Raw genomic sequence first — 22,379 nt, 5'->3', positions numbered from 1 at the left:
TGACCGCATCTGGGAAGCATCTGAACTCAGCCTCGACCAGTGTCTCTGAGCCTGTTTTGCGTGTATTGCAGCTCATTCCAATCACTGTGGGACAGTGAATGTAGGAGGGCTTCTCAGAGAGGACGGCCAGCTCAGTGTGCATGGGGAGTCCATGTGTAAGTATGGCTTCATGTCACGTGGGCTCACGGGGCAGTGGCGGCGGCTCCCCACAGGTGGTGATGTGAGGCTGCTGACACAGACCAGATACCCCCTTGCTTAATGCAGACTTGTTGAACTCTAAATAATGGACACCAGGAGCCACCAGATTGCATTTGCTTTCATTTTTTTCTTTTTTTGCATAACCGAGTTTCCTAATTTTCTCAAACTGCTATTGTTGTGCACAGTTCAGATTGACCAGGTTTGCATAGTAATCTGTCAAATTAATGTCTTGTCACCACCGCCCACAGGCAATGACTCTAAGGGGAAGGAGCTCCTTGAGATGCACAGAGCTATCCGCCAGCAGTCCTCAAGTCCAAAAAGGGTGGCAGGGGCCATTTGGCACATCTTTTCTTACACAGGTTGTTGTTTGCACCTTTTTATTTTGTTTTTAATGTGTTCTTCACAAATGCCGTAATTCCTTGTTTGTATTGGCAAGTCAAGTACTTGTTAAAAACAGACAGGACTACTAACTTTAGCTTAAAATACAGAGACTGTTTGAAAAGTAGCTTGCTTGAGGTGAAATAAAAGGTTTAGAAAGGCTGGTGATCCTCCCTTGGGGGAGTTGATCCACTGGGACACACAGCATCACCCCGTAGACTGCGGTCTCCTGAACATTTACCACAAGGAGACGTACATGCAAAGTTAGAGGTTTTCCGATTTATACCTGTAAGTTTCTTACCAAAGGGGCACCATTTTTAGACAGCTTTTTTTTTTTTTCCAGATTTTTATTTATTTGTTCATGAGAGACACAGGGAGAGAGGACATCAGGGAGCCTGATGCAGGACTCGATCCCAGGACCCTGGGATCATGCCCTGAGCCGAAGGCAAACGCTCAACCACTGAGCCACCCAGGTGCCCCTAGACAGGTTGTTTTTTTTCTTTTTTTTTTTAAGATTTTATTTATTCATTCATGAGAGAGAGAGAGAGAGAGGCGGAGACACAGGCAGAGGGAGAAGCAGGCTCTCTGCAGGAGCCCGATGTCAGACTCAATCCGAGACCCTGGGATCACGCCTTGAGTCAAAGGCAGACGCTCTACCGCTGAGCCACCCAGGTGTCCCTAGACAGGTTTTTAATAAAGATCTCTTAACTGGTAATAAAACATAAAATGATAGATTAAAAAAATTCCCTTAAATCATATTTCTTTTCATAATTAGGCATTATCAGGAGTCAACACACAATTCCTTATAGGAATATATAATTTCAGCAGTTACTCTTCAAAAAATGAAACGAAACTGATTTCATAAGCAGTTTTTCTGCCTTATGTAATGTGTGATGTTTGATACAAAGTTTATTGTCTTATTCTATCATCCAGTGGTACTGCCTTTATGATCCCCAAGTACTATTTCACTGAAAAATGTTGGTCATTTTGATCTTGGTCTAATGTAATGAGTCGTGCTGGTCTCACTTGGAGCATGTTACCTACTGGTGTCCCCAGAGTTTTAGCTGCAGGTTCTGTCAGCACCAGCCGTGAACATGTGGGGTTTCACAGGAGAGTCTGCATGTCACATTTGAAGTGTCTGCAGGAGGAAGGGAACAACCATTGGGCACATAGCAGCTTTTCATAAGTGAATCTGAGTCTTGATTGGACTTAAAATGGTTGGTTGTTTTTTTTTTTTCCCTGAGAAGAGACTCTTGGCTGATTTGAGAGAATTTTGGTGAAATGCATACTAGGGGAGGCCTCTTGTACTGTAACTGTGGAGAGCTGGTTTCTGGTGTATTTTGAGTGTGGCCCTCTCGCACACGTGTTATCTGTCGCAGGTCACCTGTTGGTGCAGATGCTGCAAAGGATCGGAGCTTCTGGATGGTCTGTGTCGAAGACACTGCTGTGCGTTCTTTGGTTGGCCATGGTCGCTCCAGGTGGTTATTTTGGCTTTCTGTGTCAGCATTCTCTGCAAGTCTTTGAGCAGTTAGGCACCTGCAGTTAATATCGAGCTAACCAAATGAAAATTTCATCTTAGGATTACATGCATTACTCCCTGATATAACATGTTTCATTCTTGATTACTGAGAAGTGCTAACATACGTGCTTCTAGGTGCATGAGCATTCCTCATTCTCTGCTGTGTTGGGTCCTGCGTCAGTCCAGCTGCTCGGTTTAACCGCAATTGAGAATGCATGGATTTGGTGTTTCCTCATTGTAGCTTGTGTTGTGTTTCAGCATTACACGTTGTTTTGTGTGCTTAGTGATGTTCCTGTGTTTGAATATATGCTATGGTGATTGACATCTTCCTAACGTGTCCTCCCTAACTTCATATGCTTACATAATATTTGTTAGCAGATTTCCCTGTGCTTCTTGCGTGACCTTCACAAAACAATCCATATAGGAGTTTGATTTTCCAAAGAGCACTTCTTTAGAACGTTTGGTGTTTGTTCTTTTAGGGAAGGCAGCCTCTGGAATATTCTGGTGGCTCGGGATTGGATGGTACCAGTTTGTTACCTTGATTTCGTGGCTGAATGTGTTTCTTCTTACAAGGTAAGGAAACAAGTGTCATGTCAACTTCGAGTGTTTAAGAACTGTGCTAATTGCAGGATATAATTTCATTTGTTATTTTTTTAAAGTTCTTATTTATTAGAGAGAGAGAGAGCAGGGGGAGGGGAAAAAGCAGGGAGCCTGATGTAGGACTCAATCCCAGGGCCCTGGGATGATGACCTGAGCCGAAGGCAGATGCTTCATCGTCCTGAGCCATAAACATCATTTTATAATGATTTAGTTTATATTTACATTGCTTTTATGGTTTGGTATATTAATGTCTTGCCTTTTGTATATCATTTTATATTTTACAAAATATTTTCATGTTTTTATTTAATTTTCAAACCACACCTGTGAGAAAGCAAAGGCAGCTGTCATTGTTAAAATAGCAGTGTATAGGAGCTAAGTGCCTTGTCCGGGATTACACAGATTGGGAGGGGTGTGATCAGGATTGGGAACCAGACTCTGGCTCCCACTCTGGGGCAGTGTTCCCCCTGGTCCCGGGTGACCATAGTGCCCAGCGCCAGGCCAATCAATAGTGAATGTGTTTGATTGTTAATATAGGTCAGAAGATACTGTTTTATAGACAGGTCTCCTTGTTAGGTGTGCACACAGCTTTTAGATGATATTGTAGCTGTGTTTCTGGGGTGCCCGGCTGGATCAGTCAGGAGAGTCTGTGACTCCTGGTCTCAGGTCCTGAGTTCAGGCCCCACATTGGGTGCAGAGCCTACTTTTAAAAAAAGCAACTGTAACTGCATTTCTAACACTTCAGATTTTCATTTTAAAATAAGGGTGGGGGTATTTTGTATAAAATCACCCAGAGATAAAAATAGAATGCTGACACCCTGCCTTTTCTTTTATCCAAGTTAATATTTTTCTTTTTATTCCTAGGTGCCTTCGAAATATCTGCAAGTTTTTAATCTTGCTCATTCCACTATTACTTTTACTAGGTAAGAAAACTTTGATTTAGTTACCTTATATGATTAATGCATACACATGAAGTAGTAAATTAGGGAAAGAATAGAGCATTGACTTAGTTACCTTATATGATTAATGCATATACATGAAGTAGTAAATTAGGGAAAGAATAGAGCACTGTCTGTACACACACTTGCAGTTGGTTCCTGTCTCCTTCCAGGTGGTGGTCTGTCCTTGTGGGGCCAAGGGGACTTCCTTTCAGGCCTGCCTGTGTTCAACTGGACACGCATATATGGAACCCAGCGGGTGGACAGCCCCGAGAGCATGTTCACACCTGACGCTTCTCAGCTGAGCCAGGTAACCACACAGAAGCTCCCATCTCTGGCATTCTACATCTGTATTCCTCAGAGAACAGGTGCCCCGGCTTAGAAAATATTGTTAAGTGTCAAATGAGCAAGCCTTATAGCTTCTTAAATGTTCTGAGATAGTTGAAGTAATGCATACGTAAGTTATCTCATTCAGTTAATTTTAATTTAAAAAATAGTAGTATGGGGAAGCCTGGGTGGTTCAGTGGTTGAGCATCTGCCTTTGGCTTAGATCATGATCCTCCGGTCCTGGGATCAAGTCCCACATTGGGCTCCCTGCAGGGAGCCTGCTTCTCCTTCTACTTACGTCTCTGCCTCTCTCTGTGTGTCTCATGAATAAATAAATAAAATCTTTTTTAAAAAAAAAGAAAGAAAGAAAAAAGTAAGTAGGCAATACTTTCAGAAAATATAGAAAGTAAGAAGAAAAGACAAGCCCCCTATAGTCGGCCCCATAAAGAAAATCCCTGATGACAGACATCATCCTGTCCTGTCCTTTAGCATGTCTGCACACATTGTGGGGTACTTTCTGCTGTGATACCCTGTTTTGTGTCTTTGATTGAAACTGCATTAAGGTTATTTGATGCCAGGCTTAATTTTTCATTTGTGCTGCTGTTGGAATTCCCTCCCTGTTGCAGGATGGTGAGGCTTTCCACGAGCATCGGATGAGCGAGGTAGAAAGGCAGATGACCTCGCTGTCTGGACAGTGTCACAGCCATGAAGAGAAGCTCAGAGAACTGGCCACTGTACTTCAGACACTGCAGGCACGGGTGGACCAGATGGATGGTGATGGCGAGGCGACGCTATCCTTGGTTCAGCGTGTGGTAGGGCAGCATTTAAAGGAAATTAGTGCCGATGGGCTGTCGGACTCTCAGGTAATGCTAAGGAGTTCTCAGGTGTTTGTTTTCTTTTTGGGGACGAAGAAAGGAGACGCGCTGCTGTGACAAGGGGTTGTGCTTTTCAGGTGTTGGGAGTAGGGTGCTGAGTGCCAGGATGGTTTCCTGGTTCTCGTTCAAGACCAGGAGCCAGCAGAGTCTGCACCTGGCTGGGGGGTGGGGGTCAGGAGCAGTGGATGTCGGGGGTAGAGTTGCTGTGGGTGACCTGGTGCCCTGTCTGCATGTTGTTCCTGACCTGCACGTTACTTTGAGAATGGATTAAACGTAATTCAGTGCAGTTTCACTGTCAGCTGGGGTTTGCTTTGCATTTCGCACTTGATGTCCCTCGTTGATTCCTCAGTCTGCTTATTTTCAGTTTCTCGAGCATAAAATTGAGATGATTTCAGTCAGATCCAGTTGACACAGTTAAGCAGTAGTTATGATTGGTGTGTTCTTAGTAGCCATTTAACAGCTTTGTTGGATGGAAGGAGTGAATGGAACTTCACTGGTTGTTTGTGGATGGGGGAGCAGTGGGGAGGCTTGATGCTCATCCATCTCATGGGAGAAGCTGTTTTGAAAAACAAAACAGGACTGTTCTTGGTGGCAGATCATGAAACCTGTCCCTATAGGCAGGACGTTTCCTGGGTGAGCGTAGAGCCATGACAGGAAGCACATGTTGTTTTGAAGGAGTGTTTCTTAACAGAGGCAGCCGGAAATACTGTCATCACCACAGGGATGGGGTGACCATGACGTCCTGGAACAGGCAAACAGAAGTGGTGAGCTGGCATCCTTTAGTTAGGTTTATTTCTTCTCTTGTAGAGAAGAGATGACAGTTCAAAGGAAAGCAGTGAAGCCTCAATTTGTGTTAGTGTTCTCTAAACCATCACATCGTATGCAGTCTGGGCTCACTTAAAATTAAGGTTTTAAATTAGATGAGCTAAGTATAGATTTATCCTTTTCTTCCTCCATACTCCAGTATTTACCTGTACGCAGGTGTGGCCGTGTTGCTGATCCTGACACAGGACCATCCTAGGCTTGCTTCTGAAGTGGCCCCACACTCATCTTACAGTTGTGGTCACCTGGTGCTCCCCTCATGCTCCTGGCGAATGTGTTGCACGTGTGTGCTGTGCTGTTGCACATGCCACCAGCTGCATGTGGCAGTGTGAGATTAGCGTCTCAGCTGGGCTGGCCGCATTGTGGGTGCTCAGTGGCACATGTAGCCATGGCTGCTGCAGCAGGCAGCCAAGAGAGTGGACCTTCTGATTGTGGCGTGGAGTTAGGTGGCAGGTGGAGACAGTGAGAGTCTTGGCAGTGAGGATGCTCACGGCTGATTAGTGAGTGGCTGCCCTTTCTATGACAGCAACTCGGGTTCATCTTTCCAGCTGACCTTTGTCCCTGTGTTTCTGTTACTCTTATTTTTAACCTTACTTTTATGTAAACTTTTGTGAACCATTGTGGTTGTAATTTGGAAGAGATATAGAGCCTAAGTAACAAATGGAACCTCCAATAATGAAAGTTCCAAGTGAACTCTCGGTGTCCATATCTCCTGGCCTGGATCTCAGTAACTGGACGCACAGTGCTCGTCCCTGCTGTCTGTGTGTGTGGCAGGGATCTTTCGACTTCGCTGGGGACTGTATCTGACAATATGCATGTAGTTTTATCTTCTCAGAATCCTGAACAACTTTGTTGGGTGTAGGTTGAGCAAACTACAGGTTTTCAGCAGTTTCCTTGCTTCCCTGATGGGTTTGTCATGCTTTCCTCACAAGCCAGAGGGTAACGTGTGCGGTGTCATTAAGTCACTTCAGTCAGCTGGTACATGTGAGGCAGTGGGGTGCACTAGTCAGCCCAGGCCCAGTATTGAGTTGGGTGTCGCAGCACAGCAAGTGCATGTGAGTGCAGTGAGCAGTCCAGTGTGCCTTTGCTCGTAGCCCCGTTCTCCCTCAACAGGGAGCCGTCCCTGGGGGTGTCTCCTGGTGAGCATAGGTCTATGACCTCTCAGGTTACAGGTGGACGTACAGACATTGAGGAGCCACCCCCCCAGGACACCAGGCCAGGCTACGACCAGGTGGTCTTGGGTTTGGGGTTCTGTGTAGGAGCATCTTCCAGGTCTTTCTTAACTTGCACGTATGTTCCTTTCCAAGACTGACACCGTGACTTTCCGTCAAGAGCACGAATTGCGCCTCTCAAACCTAGAAGACATTCTTGGAAAGCTGACGCAGACGTCTGAGGTATGCACCTCGACCTTTCCTCAGCTAGAGTACCTGCGTCCATCCACCCGCGTCCGTCTGGGTGCCCACAGTCAGCCTGCGAGGAAAAATCTTTCTGACTGTTGCCTCTTGCCCCTGGAACTCATTTTACTGCTTCTGTGTTTCACAAGTGTGTCTGCCTTTCAGACTCTGGGGTGTCTTTTCGGGGGGGGCCTGAGCCCATTTCTCCTTGAGGTCACAATCTCTCCCCTGAGTTACTTTGTCTGTTGAGCAAGAATCTTTGACAGACAACATTAATTTTCTCGTGGAAAAGCTATGATTATCAGGTATTGGTGAAGCCAAGGGGGGGAGGCTGGGATGTTTGTCCAGATCTGAGCCTCAGAGACTATGGTATGCTCCATTGCGGAGTCACCGAGCACGTGGGATGCTGCGGCCCTGGGGGTCCTACACGTGGAATCAGGTGTGTTCTGGTCACCTGGTGTGAACTCAGAATCTATGGTACAGGATGGGGGCCACATAGAAGGAAGCAAGAGGCCAGGAGAGTAGGCCTTGCTCTGCTTTGTGCTGGGGGGGTTCTGACCTCATTCAGCTGGAGTTTGAACTGATGAGGCTTCCCGATGCGGTGTGATAGCATCAGCCCCCTGTCTCTGAATGGACATGTTGATGAGTCCCATCTCCATGGATGGTTCTCTCCTTCCCTGTTGAAAAATGACTTTTTGGAGGTGCTGGCAAGGTTCTGCTTCTTGGCTTGGGTGCTGGTGACAGGAGCTGCTTATTTTGAAAATCATCAGCTGTTCCTGTGTGATTTCTGCTCCTCAGAGTATATATTGTATATCTTTTAAAAGTTTACTTTGAGGGGCGCCTGGCTGGCTCAGTTGGAAAAGCATGGGACTCTTGATCTCGGGGTCATGGGTGCAAGCCCCATATTGGGTGTAGAGATGAATTAAAAAACAAAATCTTAAAAAAAAATGAGTGGTATAATCTTTTTTAAAAAGTTTACTTTGAAAAGATCCCTCTACTGCCAACCAGCAGGCAGGTCTGGAAGAAAAATCACAGATAAATACATGTAGTTCAATAGAAATATGGTGTCAACGAGATGTGTGATTTATGAAATGTTAGTGTCTAACTCCTGTATTGAAACAGTTCTCTCTCGTCCTTTTTAGGCTATCCAGAAGGAATTAGAACAGACCAAGCTGAGAACAGCCAGGTAGGATAATTTTCAAATGAATTAATACTTTGTCTTACGTGTTTTTGTATAACATGGAATGCAGCAGTCATTAATCAGGGGACACTGTGCACCGCCGGTTACTGCTTTCTGGTAGAAACCCTCCCAGCGGTGTCTTTCTGGGTGGCCCTTGGTGCCACCTGAGGACAGAGAGACTCCCTGCCAGGGAGTGCTGGGAACTGAGCCGGAACCCTGGCACGGGTGGACCTCTGTGCCTGGCTCTCAGTGTCCCACCCGTGTGTTCAGCTCTGTGCCACCCTGATTTGTTTGGCCATCCACACAGCCCTACCCCTGAGCCGTTTCCTGGGGGTGTGTTGTGTGGGCAGCTCCTCTCTGGCACCTTCATCCATGGACTCAGATTCTCCTGGAAGTGCGGACTTTCCCGTTCCCCCCTACACTCTAGCTGCCCTTTTTTTTTTTTCCCCCCACAGCCCTAATTTTATCTTCACGGGCTCTCTGCACACCCCTCCCACGTGCATCTCGGTGGGACTCCTGTGGCTCTGCTGGGGGCTGGTGGGGGAGGACAACCAGATACCAGACATTGAGCTTTCACGTCGTACCTCCTGTCTCTGGCTCCTATGTACCTTATAGATCCTGTTTCAGATTCCGTATGTCCTTCCCAAAGGATGGATTTGAGTGTTTATACATTTTACTCCCTTTCAGATCCTTTATTTCCATAAAAAGATGTGTTGATATGCCAGTGGATGAATCCTAAATCCTAAAAGATTTATCCTGGAGTCTGTTTTTTTGAGAAATGAATCGTCTTACCAACTACACCTGCCTATAAACAAATATAGTATTGCAACGTTTTACCTTTTAATGTACAATCTCCATATAAAAATAGAATTGTTAAACTCTGAAGCCATACATTTTTAATACCTATTCCATTGGCTTGAAAGTTTCATGTTCAATGTTATGGTGATTATTGATAAATATTCTCATTTCTGAAATCTTTTTGTAGTTTTGGGATAGACACAGATTTTTACTGATTTATTTAAAAGATACAGGTTTTAAATACTAAATGGTTTTGAGAGCTTTCTCCTAGCACTGAAAGGGAGCCACTGGCCGTAGCATGTGTTGGACAGCCTGCTTGGGCCCTTGGGCATGTGTGTGTGTGCACACATGTGAACTGTTGATATGCATAAGGTCTCTTTGGGATTTTGACTTGAGGCTGACAGTACATTTCTGTGTTACGGGGACAGGGCGAGGTGTGTATACTATTGGCCATGGTGGCCCTGGTTCCTCCTACACATGAGTGTTACTCGTGTTTGGTTTAAGCCTATATGGCTGATGACACCTGACTTCTTTCCCCACCCTCCTTCCCTGGACCTGGCAGTGGAGCTGAGGAAGAGCAGCGCCTCCTCTCTGTGGTTAAGCATCTGGAAGAGGAGCTGGGTCATCTGAAATCAGAACTGTCCAGTTGGCAGCATTTGAAAACCAGCTGTGAGGAGGTTGATACCATACATGGGAAGGCAAGTTGTATGATGTTTTATCACAAAAAGGAAAAGAACACTTCAGCTGAAGTTTTAGGTTTATTAAGTTAATTTTAACTTTCTTTAGAATCTTTATTTTTCTATATTTGAAGTTTTTAAGCATTTAAAATAAAATAGTTAATACTCAGTTCTCCTGGAATTTCCTATAATACATTCACACTCAGGCCTGCTTCTTCCTACACTTCATGTGCATGTGGCTGCATGCCAACACATACTCGGGGGTGGGCCGTTTTGTGTTTTCAGCATAGTAGATTCACATTGCACTCTGCATCTCTGCTTCACCTTGCCACATATCAGGGATGTTTTGTCGGGCCCAGGCATCTGTACGCAAGACAGGGAGTCCACATATTTATAGCTGCATGAACATGAATAAACAAACATTTGAATGGCATAAGTCATTGTAAGGCAAAGACGGACAGTAGATTGGGAAAAAGTATTTATGATACAGATGATAAAATTATGTCTACCCTGCAAAGAGATTCTAAAGTTGCCAGGAAAAGAGACAATGGGAATGTGGACAAAGCACCTAAGCCAGTCACTCAGTAGCACTGATTGGGTTTGCGTGAAGGAGGAAGGGAGGATAGTCGCTTCCGTGCTGACCTCGGGAGACTGGCTTCCTGGTGGCTGACAGCACTGTGAATATCTACAATCTGGTCAGGGGAATGTCTTGGGATATTTACCAGTTATGAAGATGCACACTTTTTGAAACTAGCGCCACACTCTTGGGACTTCCCCAACAGAAGTGAAAGCTCTGGACAGACAGGCATGTAGAGGGCATGCTGAGTGTTGGAGGGTTAGCGCTGGAGGGGCCGAGGGGCTGGAGGCAGCAGCTCACCGAGTGGCAGGGTACTGGTGCTGTGGGATGCCACAGAGATCTGTGTGTGGCCAAGCTGGGCCTTCCTGCATTTCTCTTTTGCATCTCTCTCTGCCCCTTTCTTTATAAAGCAAGAAGATGGGGTGTGTAGACATAATGCACAAGGGCATTTCTGTCATACATATGGTAACACTTCAGTTGGTGCACCAATCCCTAAGCAGGCTGAGTTTGAAGACCGTCCTCCTCCATTTCCGCACCTGACTCAGTTTAAATGTCTGCTGAATAAATAAATAAATAAATAAATAAATAAATAAATAAATAAATAAATAAATAAATAAATAAATAAATAAAAAAAATAAAATAAATGTCTGCTGAGGGGCATGCGCAGGCTGACGAAGCGGATGGAGTACTGTCTCCTTGGTTCTCTGGGTGCGCATTGAGCTTTTCTGTTCCTGTTCTCTGTAATATATTCCAGTATTTTTGGAGAGGTTTCCAAATTCCATGTGAAGGGAGAGAATTGTCACATTTACATTATGGATTTTTGAGAAGTTTTGTGATCATTTTGAGGTGTTAAGGTGACACAGGTGAAGCATTGGATGATTTCGTTAGAACAGTACTACAGTAACTTCATGTTCTGCTTGTGAATGGTTCTAGGTAGACGCCCAAGTCCGAGAAACTGTCAAACTCATGTTCTCCGATGGGGAGCAGGGTGGTTCTCTCAAATGGCTGCTACAGACAGTTTCTTCTCAGTTCGTGAGCAGAGATGACCTGCAGGTTTTATTACGGGATTTGGAGCTGCAGATCCTGAAGAACATTACGCACTACATTTCTGTGACAAAGCAGGTCCCAGATTCTGAAACTGTAGTATCTGCAGCAAACGAGGCAGGGATTTCCGGAATTACAGAAGCGGTAAGCACACAATGAGAAATGTTGGCAGTGTGTCAGTGCGTGTCGTGATGGTGCTGGTGACTGAGCTGCCAGATACAGTCTTATGGGGATATGGTTATGATACAGGGGTGCTTGGTGCAGCCTAGGGTGCAGAGATGGTGTGATTGCTGCTGTATGCTGCCGGGGGGCCCTCTCGGTCCCAAAGTTCCCATCCACCTGGGTGGCCACACACCTTGTGAAATCACGCACATTTCCCAGGAATATGGCACCAAGCTTCCATCCCAAACTCTAGTTCTTGCTTTGTCCACATTCTGTGGAACCCATGGATTCTCTGGCTCCTGGTTGTCGAGACTCTGTGCCCAGGTGACAGGGCAGCACCATCCCACAGCCATGTGACAGCCCCTGCAGTGCGATATAGGACTGAACACTCCCAAGCCTGTTATCTCCAAATACAGTGAACTGGAAATGTGTCCTTGATAGAAATGTCTGGCCTTCATTTCTCCATTAATGCTGAGTTTCATCTCCCCACTTCTGCACTTGGCAATGTCCAGCAAGCACGTGTCATTGTGAACAACGCCTTGAAGCTGTATTCCCAGGATAAGACTGGCATGGTGGACTTTGCTCTGGAGTCCGGTGGTAAGTAAATGGCTCTGGTTACTGAATACAGTGGTCACCTGTTGACCAGCTGCTGCCTGTTCCACTTCCCAATAGTCTAGAACCTGCTAGAACTTGTAAAAGCTGAGAAAGAGCATCATTCTAGGTACACCCCTCATGCTCTTGCCTTAGGGTATGATCGGTTCTCCCATAGAAGGGTTGGGTTCTCCCATAGAAGGGCTGGTGGCTCACACATCACTTGGCATAAGCCCATGTAATGATGGACATCAGCAGCATCCCAATTTGGGGGCATTTGAGTAGCCTTTGGGTTTTTCTAGCTATATCAGAATTTACTGCCACAGAAACATTGGCAGTAAACATTTGATTGTTTATGATCCTGTGTGTGTAGAAGTGCCGTGACTAACTAGAGCAGTAGTTTTCCACCTGTTCCCCAGAGCTCTCAGTGGCATGAACATGTGTCCTCTAGGCCTTTAGTGAGCGGTGTGGGTCCATGCCTGCTGCAGGTGGCTGCCCCAACCCTGTGGGAGCGTTCCCTCCGTGGGGCAGCCAGGTGACAGCTTGTGATAGCTAGCTAGCCATGGGAATGGCTCCCTCCTGATGGGGCTGCTGCTTCCATTCCTCAGAGAAGGGAAGGGAAATGTGGCTTGTTAAGTCAGGGAAGTGCTGCACGAGCTCGGGACCTGGGTCCTCTGGGCCACGTGTGTTTGAGCCATCAGAACGGTGGCCTAGTGAAGCCTTGTGGTCCACACGTTTCTGTCACCTACCCCCTTGGTGATGTTGGGGATGGCACCCCCGGAGCAAGCACAGGAATGTTTCTGTGGGGAAATGGGTGAATGTCTGTACTATACAAAAGCGGTGACATCACGTCTGTTTAGGGAAGGTTATGCCACCATCTTTGTAACAAAAGATCTTGGTTTTCTGAGTTTTAAAATTTAGGACTAGCAGACCAACAGTTAGTAGACCAATATTTTGTCTCAGAAAAGGAGGTTCTTCATGCACGGCAGCCAGTGGAAGGATCAGAGGACCCTGCAGGGCTGCGGTGACTCAGTTTATGACTGAGCAATGTACATGATGCCCCTGGTCAGGAGCCCGGTCCCTGCAGGCCCCACTTGGCCCAGAGCCGCTGCTGCATGTGACAACCCCCCTACCCCCACCCCCCCCCCACCCCCCGTTATCCCAGGGTCAGCCCCGAGTCAGGAAGGCTCTTAACTGTTGTTGGCATATGTTTTGTGGAGAACAATTTTTTAGAATATTAAGTGATTTGAGTTCTACATTTTTTAAATTCAATGACTTATGAAGAAAGCATTTTCAATTCAGAGACATCAAATGCTGTCTTAACCGTTTAGCTGGGTAATTGTTTTGTCAGGAGTGTAACTATTCCTTACAGACTTATATGTCATTTAGAATTTTGGTTATTTTGATGTCACTGAGCTGAAAATTCTGTCATTACTCAAGGCATTCATTCACTCTGTAAGTTTGAATATTTTTTTCTTAAAAATTTTCCATATTTAGGGGATCCCTGGGTGGCGCAGTGGTTTGGCGCCTGCCTTTGGCCCAGGGCGCCATCCTGGAGACCCGGGATCGAATCCCATGTCGGGCTCCCGGTGCATGGAGCCTGCTTCTCCCTCTGCCTGTGTCTCTGCCTCTCTCTCTCTCTGTGTGACTATCATAAATAAATAAAAATTTAAAAAAGTAAAAATATAAAAAGCTTAAGAAATTTTTTTTCCATATTTAAGGACACTTTTTTTTTTTTTTTTTTAAATGAGGATAGAATGTTTAAAAAGGTAATCCAGAGGTTCAGAAGTTCAGGTCTGATGATCACTGAGGCCAAAGTTACTTGTCATCTTGTTTAAATTCTTGGTCTACTTGCTCACAATCCGAAGAGGAGTCTTCACACAGGCCTACGGCTACATTTGTGCTGGGGCCGGGGGCTCTGGCGGGCCACCACCTCTTCCCATACAAACTTCTCAGCAGTGATTATTATTACTGTTATCATTTTGTTTTGGTTTTTGAGAATTTTTTGTTGCTTCCCACGCCTTTCTGTCTGCCCTATTTCCCATTGAGGTCCCTTTTTTTTAAATGCTTTTTTTTTTTTTTAATGGACATAAAATTCACATAACCTAAACTTCAGCCTATTAAAGCATTATGATTTGGTGTTTTTAGTGTATTCACTCCAGAATACTTGTATTACCCTAAATAGAGTCTTAGACCTATTTGCAGACACCCCTCCATCCCCCCACCCCTGTCCCCTGAGCAGCTGTTAAGAGCATCCCATCGCTGTGGCCTATTGATAGCAGGCCCTCTCATGACACACGTGCACCTGTAAGGGAACTCCAGCGCCTGTCAAGGCCACTGCTCTTTACTTAGAAAGAGGCAGTGTTGCTAGAGTGGTGACTTGCTAGAGTGGAGATGGGGCACTGTTTTGGGAGGTCAAGCCTGTGTCCTGAAGCAGCTGCAGACTTTAACCTCAAACTTGGAAAGGGTCCACAGAAGCCTGGGCTGATTTGGAAGTAGACAGTTCTCTGGATAAGTTAAAAACTTGAGAATGTTGAGTCCTTCCAGGAAGTCCCTGGCGGGTCAGAGGTGGGTGCAAGACCCTGAGGCAGCTGTGAATTCTGCTTTAAGGTGGGAGCATCCTGAGTACGCGCTGCTCTGAGACGTACGAGACTAAGACTGCGCTCATCAGCCTGTTTGGGATCCCACTCTGGTACTTCTCCCAGTCCCCCCGAGTTGTGATCCAGGTGAGTCGTGATCGGGGGTCCCCTCCTCCCCTTGTGTTCCTGGGACAGAAGCCAGGGGCTGCGTTGGGGCCACTTGCTCTGGTGGCATGAAGGGTGCTGACCCAAGGGCTCAGCTCGGTGGGTTCACACAAAGCAACATCCCTGTGCCACCCAGCCCCCCTCTCCCTCTTACCCCAGCTGGCTCTCTTCTCTAGCCTGTTCTCCAGCCAGTTCGTCCATATAGCATGAGTTGCTTTTGCCATGATGTGGCCTTGGCCATGGCTGAGGACATCCCCTTGTGAGTCAGGCTGTACTTCTCGGTCTGTGAAGGGGCAGAGCAGGTGGAGGCCCCACACCAGCTGGGGCTTCAGACTCTCCACGGGCTATCCCTGGGCTGCGCAGCAGCTTGTGCGCGCCTTGTGTTACACAGTTGGTCATGGAGACTGAGGAGGAAGAATTTAAATTGCCAGTATGCTTGCTTCCCCTCAGTCCTAACGTGCTTCTTTGTATTATGACTTTTTTGAAGAAAATTAAAATGATTCCTCTTGTGTAAAACATCTCTTGATAGTTGTCTTTTTATTCAAAAACAAGAATTCACAGATTAATCTAAACATAAAATGTCAGTAAACTCGGGGATCCCTGGGTGGCTCAGTGGCTTAGCACCTGCCTTCAGCCCAGGATATGATCCTGGAGTCCCGGGATCGTGTCCCGCATCGGGCTCCTGGCCTGGAGCCTGCTTCTCCCTCTGCCTGTGTCTCTGCGCCCCCCCCCCCCCAATGTCTATCATGAATGAATAAATAAAATCTTAAAAAAAAAAAAATGTCAGTAAACTTAAAATTTCAACGCCCGGGTGCCATCCTGGTCCTCTTGTCCTTGGCAGCTGGGCTGATGTCTGGTGCATGTGGGCGGCTTCCCTGCAATCCTAAGCACCTGCCAGGCTGTCTGCTAGGGTGCCACTGCCTCCCCTGGGCACCCGTTGGTGGCTGCTCCCAGGACCCCTCAGGCATTGCCTTGGCTGTCAGGTGGTGCTGTTGTCAGACGGTGTAGAGGGCTTGATGCTCCTGATGTTCCCAGTAATTCCACGCTGGCCCACGGCATTGTGTCCATTACGCTGTGGATCCAGTGGTCTGGAAGTAGCTGGCACTTGAGATGTTAGATGTATGTGAATGAGGGAATGCTTTGTCAGGAGAATGCCCACAGGAACTGGAGCTGTTACCTGTAATGAGATTGGAGGAATAGGTGATTGGCTAGTTAGAAGTAAAGAGAGTTTTTAAAGAATCTGGAACAGCAGACCTGGGAATGGCTGTACTTCTCTGACCCAGGGGGTCACCCAAGATAGTGTCCCCCAGGCCTCATCAAATGGTCCCACCCCGGTGGAACTCAGGCAAAGCCCGCCTCCATGGCCCGGGGTACCTGTAGTGCCCCGGCAGCACCATCTGTGGACAAAGCATGATCGGCCCAGGTCCATTTTCACAGGGCAGGCAGAAAATATGCATAAGCCAAGAACAAAGGATAAACCAACAATGAACATAAGCATAATCAAGTTGTGGGGGGATCACCATGCCCCTGACCCTTCCCCTGCTGTTCCTTCTGTGTTCTCATCAGCACAGCACATCAGCTAGGCCCGTCAGGAGGTATGCTGGCTCCTGTTTTGCTATTAGAAGTCATCTCCCAACCACTATCCTTAAGCCTGTCATTTTGTATTTTTGCCAGTGTAGCTGATGGACAGCGGGAGATTGCTGGGTCAAGGGGTCGATGCCTAAGGAGCTGTGCTGGCTCTTGCCAAACGGCGCTCCCCCGCTCCCACGGCAGGCATCTTTTGGTGAGAAAGGGTAACACCCACCATTTAAATGGTGTATTCCTCTTGTTACTATGTAGGGTGGAGCATCTTTTCATGTATTTGAAGACTATTTAAATTTACTTTTTAAAAAAACAGGTTTGTCTTGTCCACGTTTGTTGAGGGTGCTGGTTGTTTTAACTGTGAGTAGGCACACGCCCGTACTGGACATGGAGCCGGCCACCCTCTGGGGTTGAAGCTACAAATGCCTTTCCCCAGTTTGTCTTTTGATTTTGCTAATGATTGTTTTTTACTGAGCAGGTTTTTTTTTTTTTTTCTATTTCAGTATTAGTGTTTTCTTGTTTCTGTTTTTTAAGTTTTAAATTGTCAGACACATTCTTAAGGACTTGTTCATTTACAGTTGACCCTTAACAAGGGGGAGGTTTGAGCTGAGCAGGCAGGTTTCCAGGTGTGTTTTTATAAATACAATCTGTGTTTCCTTTTCCTTTGATTTCCTTAATGTTTTCTTTTCTCTAGCTTCTTTCATTTTAATACAGCAGATGACATGCATACAAAATGTGTGTTGATCAACTTTATGTGCTCTGTACATAAAGTTGACTTTATGGCTTCTGGTCAACTATAGGCTGTTTGGGGTTAAGTTGTGAGGGGCATCAGAAGATACAGGGGGGGATCCCTGGGTGGCGCAGCGGTTTGGCGCCTGCCTTTGGCCCAGGGCGCGATCCTGGAGACCCGGGATCGAGTCCCGCATCGGGCTCCCAGTGCGTGGAGCCTGCTTCTCCCTCTGCCTGTGTCTCTGCCTCTCTCTCTCTCTCTCTGTGACTATCATAAAAAAAAAAAAAAAAAAAAAAAGAAGATACAGGTGGGATTTTCACTGTGCAGGGGAGTCAGTGCCCCAGGCCTCATGCTGTTTGAGGGTCAGATGTATTGTCGATGTTCTGTGCCTCTTCCCTAGCCTGACATACATCCAGGTAACTGCTGGGCATTCAGGGGCTCCCAGGGGTACCTGGTGGTGAGGCTGTCTATGAAGATCCGCCCAACCGCCTTCACTCTGGAGCACATACCAAAGACGCTGTCGCCCACGGGCAACATCACCAGCGCCCCCAAGGACTTCGCAGTCTATGTGAGTGTGCTGGGTTCCAGCTCCCCCGCCCCCCCCGCCCCCACCAGGGCCTTCCCAAAGATGAGCCCATTGGAAGTGGTTGTGGACACCAGTTTCCTGGGGTCACTGGCTCCTGTCCGCCCTCAGCCTCCAGTGCTGTAAGCAGATCAGATTCTGAGGGGGCCACTCGAGTGCTGTCCCACACGAAGGGCAGCTTTAGAGAGCTTATTCGCTGCCACCCAGCCATTGTAGGCCTGGAGACTTGTTTGCAGAGAGCATGTGTCCGTTTGGCCATAAAGGCAGTTGTGACACCTGTATGCTTCTGAATTGACAGAAGACTTCAATATAGAAGTTGCAAAGAGAGCACCCAGGGTGCCAGAGGGGTGGTGGAGGCCATAGGGGGTCTGGAGTGCCTTCAGGCTGCTGACCTGTTGGTGCCTGCAGGCTGCTGACCAGTTGGTGCCTGCAGGTAACCATTGCTGACCTCCCTGCACCCTCTTACTCTGATCTATACTAACCTGAAAGGTGCAAACAGCACATTTCATCTGTATTGCTGTGCATTTTACATGCATGGGTTTTTGTGGGGTTTTTTGTTTTTTGTTTTTTTGTTTTTCTTCATTAATATTTTGGGATCTTAGCTTCTTTATATATGAGTTTTTTTTGTACAGAAATGTCACGTGTCCCCTACAGACGCACTTCTCAGTATTGGGCTTGATGCTGTTTGGCCACATGTGCCTGTGTCCCATTGTTGATTCCATGCATCCCACACTGAGCAGTCCTTTCCTGTGATGACACACTCCAACAGTCACCTCTATTTCCTGCTGGTGACTTCCTCCTTGTGGCGAAACACACATCAGAGTCAACCCCTGACCTGTCTTAAGCATGCATTCCCTGGATGAAGTGCATTTATATGGCTGTCCTTCACTGAATTACCTCATCTTCCCAAACCAAGGCTCTGTCCCCATTCCACGCCAGCCCCTGGCACCCCCATCTGCCCTCTGTGCCAGGCGGCCTGTTGTCCTTTCCCTGGATTCATTGGGTACCCCCAGGGTTCCACTTGGGAGCGTTGAAGGCCCCGGGGGCCCCATGGATGACAAAGGGGTCTGTGCAGTGGATAGTCTGTCCCCAGTCTCGTTAGCTTGCCAATTCTAGCAGGCTTTTCCTCACCTGTGTGACAGGAGGAAGAATACCTGCCTGGCAAGGTTGTTGTGAGTCATGTGAAGCCTTCAACAAAGGGCCTAGCATTTAACAGGCCTTCTGGAAATTACACCAGGGGGAAGCAGTCCTAGTTAACTCGGGGCCCTTCTTCCATTATTTCATGACTACATGGTTCTGGTTTCAGGGACTAGAAGATGAATACCAAGAGGAAGGGCAGCTTCTGGGACAGTTTACGTATGATCAAGAAGGGGAGTCACTCCAGATGTTTCACGTTCCAGTAAGGTTCCTTTTGTCGGAGGTGGTGGGTGGAGGTGGCAGGACACAGCCGACCTCAGCACTGCCAGGGGTACAACGTGGGCCTCCCCCTCTGAGAAAAGTCAATCTGAGCTTCCTGGCTCTTCCCGGATGAGCCTTTCTAGTTCTAGTCTATTTTGCTTTGCATACATGTGTCCTGTTCCTGAAGCTGAAGGTAAATCTATGGCTCGTGAGGAGTCCGTTTTATCTGAGCTTTGTGTCCTACAACAGACAGCAAAGGTACTGATGATTTCCAGTGTGGCTGCTTGTCACATGTCAGAGTTGGAGAAGTGATTGGGCCTGGGGTGTTAACTGTGAATTAACTGTACTCTTCCCCCTTCGATTTCAGAAAAGACCTGAAGGAGCTTTTCAAATAGTGGAACTGCGGATTTTCTCCAACTGGGGCCATCCTGAATACACATGTCTCTATCGGTTCAGAGTTCATGGAGAACCCATCAAGTAAAGACTCCCCTGTCAGTTCTTGTACATTTGTATATACGAGGACAGCCTCAAACACTGGAACCCTTCCCGCACCAGGGCACCTAGGGCATTGGGGTGATGTCACCCCTCAATAAACGCTGCCCATTGCCGGTGGGAGCTGGCGCCCGGCTCGCTCTTCTGTCCACAGGAAACACTGCATGCCGAATGCCTAGCTTCCCTGAGATCTGCTGGCCACAGCCCATCTCTGGGAATCTGAACGTGCGGTTCACAAAGACATGTATGTTATTTTGGGGATTTGGTTTTGAACATAAAGCTCTTGATACTTGTATTTTCTCACCATCAGGAACAAAGTAAGCGAGGTTAGAGGTCAAAGTGTTGAAGCTTTGGTATTTAGCCTTTCACTGGCCCTTCTAAAGGACTTTGGGGGCAGACCTGTTTCATCTGTTCCATCCAGCGCACATTTCTTTCAGGGAAAAACATGTCACCAAATTTCAGAGTTCTGAACTTTCTCTCCTGTTCAGCACCAGTAGTTAATATCAGTCCCAGGTGTGGAATAACGGTTTCTCTGCTGAGTTTGCTCCTTCTCAGACAGACTTTCACAGGCTCAGTATGGCTCATGTGGTCCTGAGCTGGAAGCTGGTCTGATGTAAAAGGAGGGTGGTTTGGATCTCAGCTCCGGTGAATGGAGCAGGCAGGTCTCAGCAAGGCTCTGCCCATGATGAGGGTGAGGGGGGGGACAACTCTGGACCCCAGGAGCCCAGAAATCCAATCTTGGGGTGGCATCAGGTTTGTTTTAAATTTTGCTGCGAAGTTGAACACTAATGTGCTCTCAGCCTTTCAGAATCTTAAGTCTTTACTCCACCGATGGTTCTCTGAGGAGACCATCGAGTGTGGCTCACCATTACACTGTAGGGTTATCATTTTTCTCACGGTGGCACTTTCTTCCTGGCTCTAGTTGGGATTTGCCTCTTAACTACAACTTTTGGCCATTCTCAATTCCTGAGACTCGTTTTGTTAATATTTAATATTTAGACTATTTTACTGAGCAGACTTTATAAATATTTGCAAGGCACTTAAAGTGTTACAGATGTTTTAAAAATTATTTAAGTTTTATTGGGTTAAGACCGTTCTTTCGGTGTTCTCATAAACACTGTATTTTCAGAAACAGAAAGTGATGGTGCTGACTGGAGTTTTGTGTGTACCGCACAACTGTCCTCGACTACATAAAGTAGCATTTTTTTCACTATTAGAATTGGAATTAAATAATGCCTATGCAGTTAAGTTGGATAAAATGTATACAGATGTTTCAGATATTACAAGATAAATATATAAATCAAAATTTCCTATATAAAACTAAATTTGGGAGTTGGGTGGAAATATTTTGAATATTTATTTTTAAAGATGCAAAATAGGACTTTGTGCACGGTATTTTTGTAAATGCTTTTCAAAATACTGGTCTTTGGTAGTGCTTCTTTTGCCGCCACCAAATTGATAAGATGCTATTGAAATGTTTAAATAAAGAGTTTAAATTTTTAAAAGTGCATGTGATGTTTCCAGTGAATAATAAATGGTCTATTTCTTTTCTGTTTGCCTTGTTCCTGCCCGGGAGTGTGGGGGAGGGACCGTCCCTCGTGGGGGATGGGGGGGGTTCTAGATCAGCCCGTGGGTGCACGGAGCGGCCCGGGCTCTGGCCAGACCCTCCTTGCCTGGGGCACCTGTTCTGCACAGGCCACCTGACAGGAGGACGAGGCAGAGAAAACGGGGGCATCCTGAGGGTGGCCACCACTGAAGGCAGGTGTGGGACACAAGCTCATCTGGAAGCCTCCCCAGGGTTAGAAGTGCCGGAGGCGCTGCGCTCCGCTGCGCTGAGCTGAGCGAGGGGCCAAAGGGGGGAGGAGCAGGGAGCGCCCCGGGTTGGGAAGGGCCCCTGGAGGCTGGTGCCTAGCTGACCGAGGATTTCCGGGGACAACCAGCATTCCTTGGTGGTTACCCTTCTGCAAACCCCTCTGCCCAGTCCATTTGTCCACCGCCGCTAGACGACCCTTCGGTGTCTCCCTGGTTCCTTACGGACCAGCTCCTGGAGCGGGCCTGCGCTGGCACACAGGCACCGCTCCCACTGAACCGGTCCCCACGGGGCCACGTTTCTTTAAAACGACACCTGTGCAAACAGGGAACACTCCGAACTCCACACCCTGGAGCATCTGGAGAGCTGGCTGCGCCTGCAATCCAGGGAGCCTTCACAGGGCCGACGGGCTGTGCTCCCTCCCCATCCTTGGCCACTGCGCGCATCCCTGTCCCCGTCCTCGTCCCTCCGCCCTCCAGCTCCGCGCCAACAGGCGGTTCTGTGTCCAGGGGGGCCGGGGACCTGCTCGATCCCGAACAGTGACCTGTCACCGGGACTCCGACCCCTCTCTGGTTCCCAAACAGGACCCGGCTTTAGGCCCCCTCACCTCCCCTGTGCGGCCGGCGGCACAAGGCACGGAAACATGACTCCTTTCAGAATCTTGGCGTCCCAACGACCCCAACCCGGCCGGCCTGAGGCCGCGGGCCCCTCGCGCTGGGTACGCCCGCGGCAGGCAGGCAGGCAGGCAGGCAGGCAGGCAGGCAGGCAGGCAGGGCACGACGCCCCGCCGTGACGTGCCGCCGCCATTGTGGCGCCAGCTCGCCCAGCCGCGGTCACGTGCGCGCGCTCGGCCCCGCCCCGCGGTCACGTGGCGGCCCCCGGCAGGCTCCGCGCCCCCGCCCGGGTCACGTGGCCGCCCGCCGGCGCGCCCGCCTGCAGCTGCGCGCAGCTCCTCGCGGGCCGC

At 47.8% G+C, this 22,379-nt stretch overlaps 1 protein-coding gene and 1 long non-coding RNA gene across 15 annotated transcripts in view; one reads left to right on the top strand and one right to left on the bottom strand.

Moving 5' to 3' along the window:
- Positions 1-21,115, top strand: part of SUN1 (Sad1 and UNC84 domain containing 1) — a 51,349-nt gene extending 30,234 nt beyond the window's left edge. For 7 of the 13 annotated variants that reach the window (XM_038539704.1, XM_038539707.1, XM_038539701.1 and 4 more), the window contains 16 exons: positions 72-155; positions 447-557; positions 1,956-2,054; positions 2,575-2,668; positions 3,557-3,615; positions 3,804-3,940; positions 4,584-4,820; positions 6,962-7,048; positions 8,191-8,234; positions 9,589-9,724; positions 11,214-11,468; positions 11,999-12,083; positions 14,688-14,803; positions 17,533-17,700; positions 19,022-19,114; positions 19,481-21,115. In XM_038539704.1, coding sequence (XP_038395632.1) covers positions 72-155; positions 447-557; positions 1,956-2,054; positions 2,575-2,668; positions 3,557-3,615; positions 3,804-3,940; positions 4,584-4,820; positions 6,962-7,048; positions 8,191-8,234; positions 9,589-9,724; positions 11,214-11,468; positions 11,999-12,083; positions 14,688-14,803; positions 17,533-17,700; positions 19,022-19,114; positions 19,481-19,594 — 1,919 coding nt within the window. In that variant the 3' untranslated portion in view covers positions 19,595-21,115. Of the gene's footprint in view, positions 1-71; positions 156-446; positions 558-1,955; positions 2,055-2,574; positions 2,669-3,556; positions 3,616-3,803; positions 3,941-4,583; positions 4,821-6,961; positions 7,049-8,190; positions 8,235-9,588; positions 9,725-11,213; positions 11,469-11,998; positions 12,084-14,687; positions 14,804-14,980; positions 15,340-17,532; positions 17,701-19,021; positions 19,115-19,480 lie in introns of those variants that run through there. The other 6 variants (XM_038539713.1, XM_038539712.1, XM_038539708.1 and 3 more) reach the window with 5 other exon arrangements.
- On the bottom strand, positions 9,775-22,228 carry LOC111096242. 2 transcript variants are annotated; one of them, XR_005360693.1, is made up of 3 exons: positions 22,023-22,228; positions 14,976-15,998; positions 9,775-10,837 (listed from the first exon to the last, which is right to left on the bottom strand). It is a non-coding gene; the product is annotated as an uncharacterized LOC111096242 (long non-coding RNA). The 2 variants fall into 2 exon arrangements; XR_005360694.1 differs by having other exon boundaries at positions 9,775-10,834.
- Positions 22,229-22,379: the final 151 nt, after the last annotated feature.

The sequence above is a fragment of the Canis lupus genome, chromosome 6, assembly GCF_011100685.1.
Source record: "Canis lupus familiaris isolate Mischka breed German Shepherd chromosome 6, alternate assembly UU_Cfam_GSD_1.0, whole genome shotgun sequence".
In the NCBI taxonomy this organism is placed as follows: domain Eukaryota; kingdom Metazoa; phylum Chordata; class Mammalia; order Carnivora; family Canidae; genus Canis; species Canis lupus.
Note: the sequence above shows the minus strand (reverse complement) of the source record. Positions and strands in the feature narration are given on the sequence as shown.